A 1396-nucleotide genomic window follows, 5' to 3' on the forward strand; every position below is an offset into this window, starting at 1 on the left:
AACAATAAATTGTCCACGTTCATGTACTGTCATAAAGCCAGAAGCGACCCGTGTAACTGTGGCAGTCCAGTTGCAGAAGCGCTGACAACTGCAAGGGAACGATTACAGCTGCAAAATTTGCTCACATATGTGTCTGTCCACTCCTTACATTCGATCTCATCAAACTCACCTGTGACAGAATGCGCGAATTCGAGGTTGACACTTCCACCCGAATGAGTTGCTTCTTCCTACGCCTTGTTTAGGCACTAAAACTGTGTACAACTCGCTAAACATTTAGATTGTGGCAGTAAGTAAAGGCCCAAGATTGCAATGTTAATGGTATAGCGGAAACGAAAGCCATCACTTTGTCTAAAGGCGCCTCAGAACTGCTTTTGCGAAGCAGTTAATCAACACAAATAAAGGCCAGATCAGCTGGCGTACAAAGTGGAGGCGGATTGGGTTTACTAGTCAGCTTTAGGAATAAGTGAACCCACTAGATGATGCTCCCCATTGCCTTGCTTATAACTCCCAGTTTGAAGCCGCACTGACAAAAGTGTGGAGCTTGGAATGGAAGTGTCAACGTCGAATTTGCCTATTCCGTATTAAATGGGTTTGGTGAAATTGAATGCTGAGAGCAGATGGAGACATAGTAAGCGAGGTTAGCGATAGTGTTGCTTACTTGCATTCATCCATGACCCAAGAAGACGCTCACGAGTGCCTTCAGGTTTTACTTTAGCACATGAATATGAATAGTGAGGGGACGGAAGTGAAGAACCTGCCTTCCTCAACAGATGGTGGTGGTGGTGGTGAGACAATTACAATGGGTAGGTTAGATGTTAAACACTTCTTACTTGCCAATTATATATTGCACAAAATCAAAATTATCTCTTTTATTGTTTATAGTAAAATGCAGTGTTCGTAGCACAGCGTTTGAGTGGTCTGATCACCGGCTCAATCTACTCTTGAATGTCACATAATCAGACAGTCTGCAAGTATAATTTTGCTGCATGTATTTGCTCAAATAAACAAGTTATGAGAAATTTTTACATCCCGCGTTATGTCACAGTAAAGCAGGCCGGTTATAGGAAAAACGAAATACTCAGTCCAATTAAACGGGCTCGTGTACACACTACATCTTCTGCCTTGTAGTTGAGGACGCCTTAGCTCGGCTCTGTTTGTGGTAGCGCACTGACAATCAGCTGCCCTACGTCTATGTTTGGCATCGCAGCTGAAATAAGCTGCTTACACTTGTTTCTTGAACACGATTTGATTAAGTGAGGGATTGTGTGGTCTCACATGGAGACGATGTTTTGGGTGCAGACAGGGCGAATGGATATGCACTCATCGTGTAAGGGTATGAAAGATCTGGCAATCCAAAATGAGGACTCAGCCACAATTTGCTATTTCAAGTTTAATT

General features: G+C 43.1%; 1 protein-coding gene across 1 annotated transcript; it reads left to right on the forward strand. All coding sequences in view use genetic code 11, as the record gives it.

The window, feature by feature from the left end:
* Positions 1-718: 718 nt before the first annotated feature.
* EGR_11216 (hypothetical protein) lies at positions 719-1128 on the forward strand (the record flags this gene model as incomplete). The annotated part of the gene is made up of 2 exons (XM_024500463.1): positions 719-881; positions 965-1128. 2 exons carry the CDS (start codon positions 719-721, stop codon positions 1126-1128), a joined length of 327 nt encoding a protein of 108 aa, XP_024345123.1.
* Positions 1129-1396: the final 268 nt, after the last annotated feature.

This window comes from Echinococcus granulosus (genome assembly GCF_000524195.1).
Source record: "Echinococcus granulosus chromosome Unknown EG_S00529, whole genome shotgun sequence".
NCBI classification, from domain to species: domain Eukaryota; kingdom Metazoa; phylum Platyhelminthes; class Cestoda; order Cyclophyllidea; family Taeniidae; genus Echinococcus; species Echinococcus granulosus.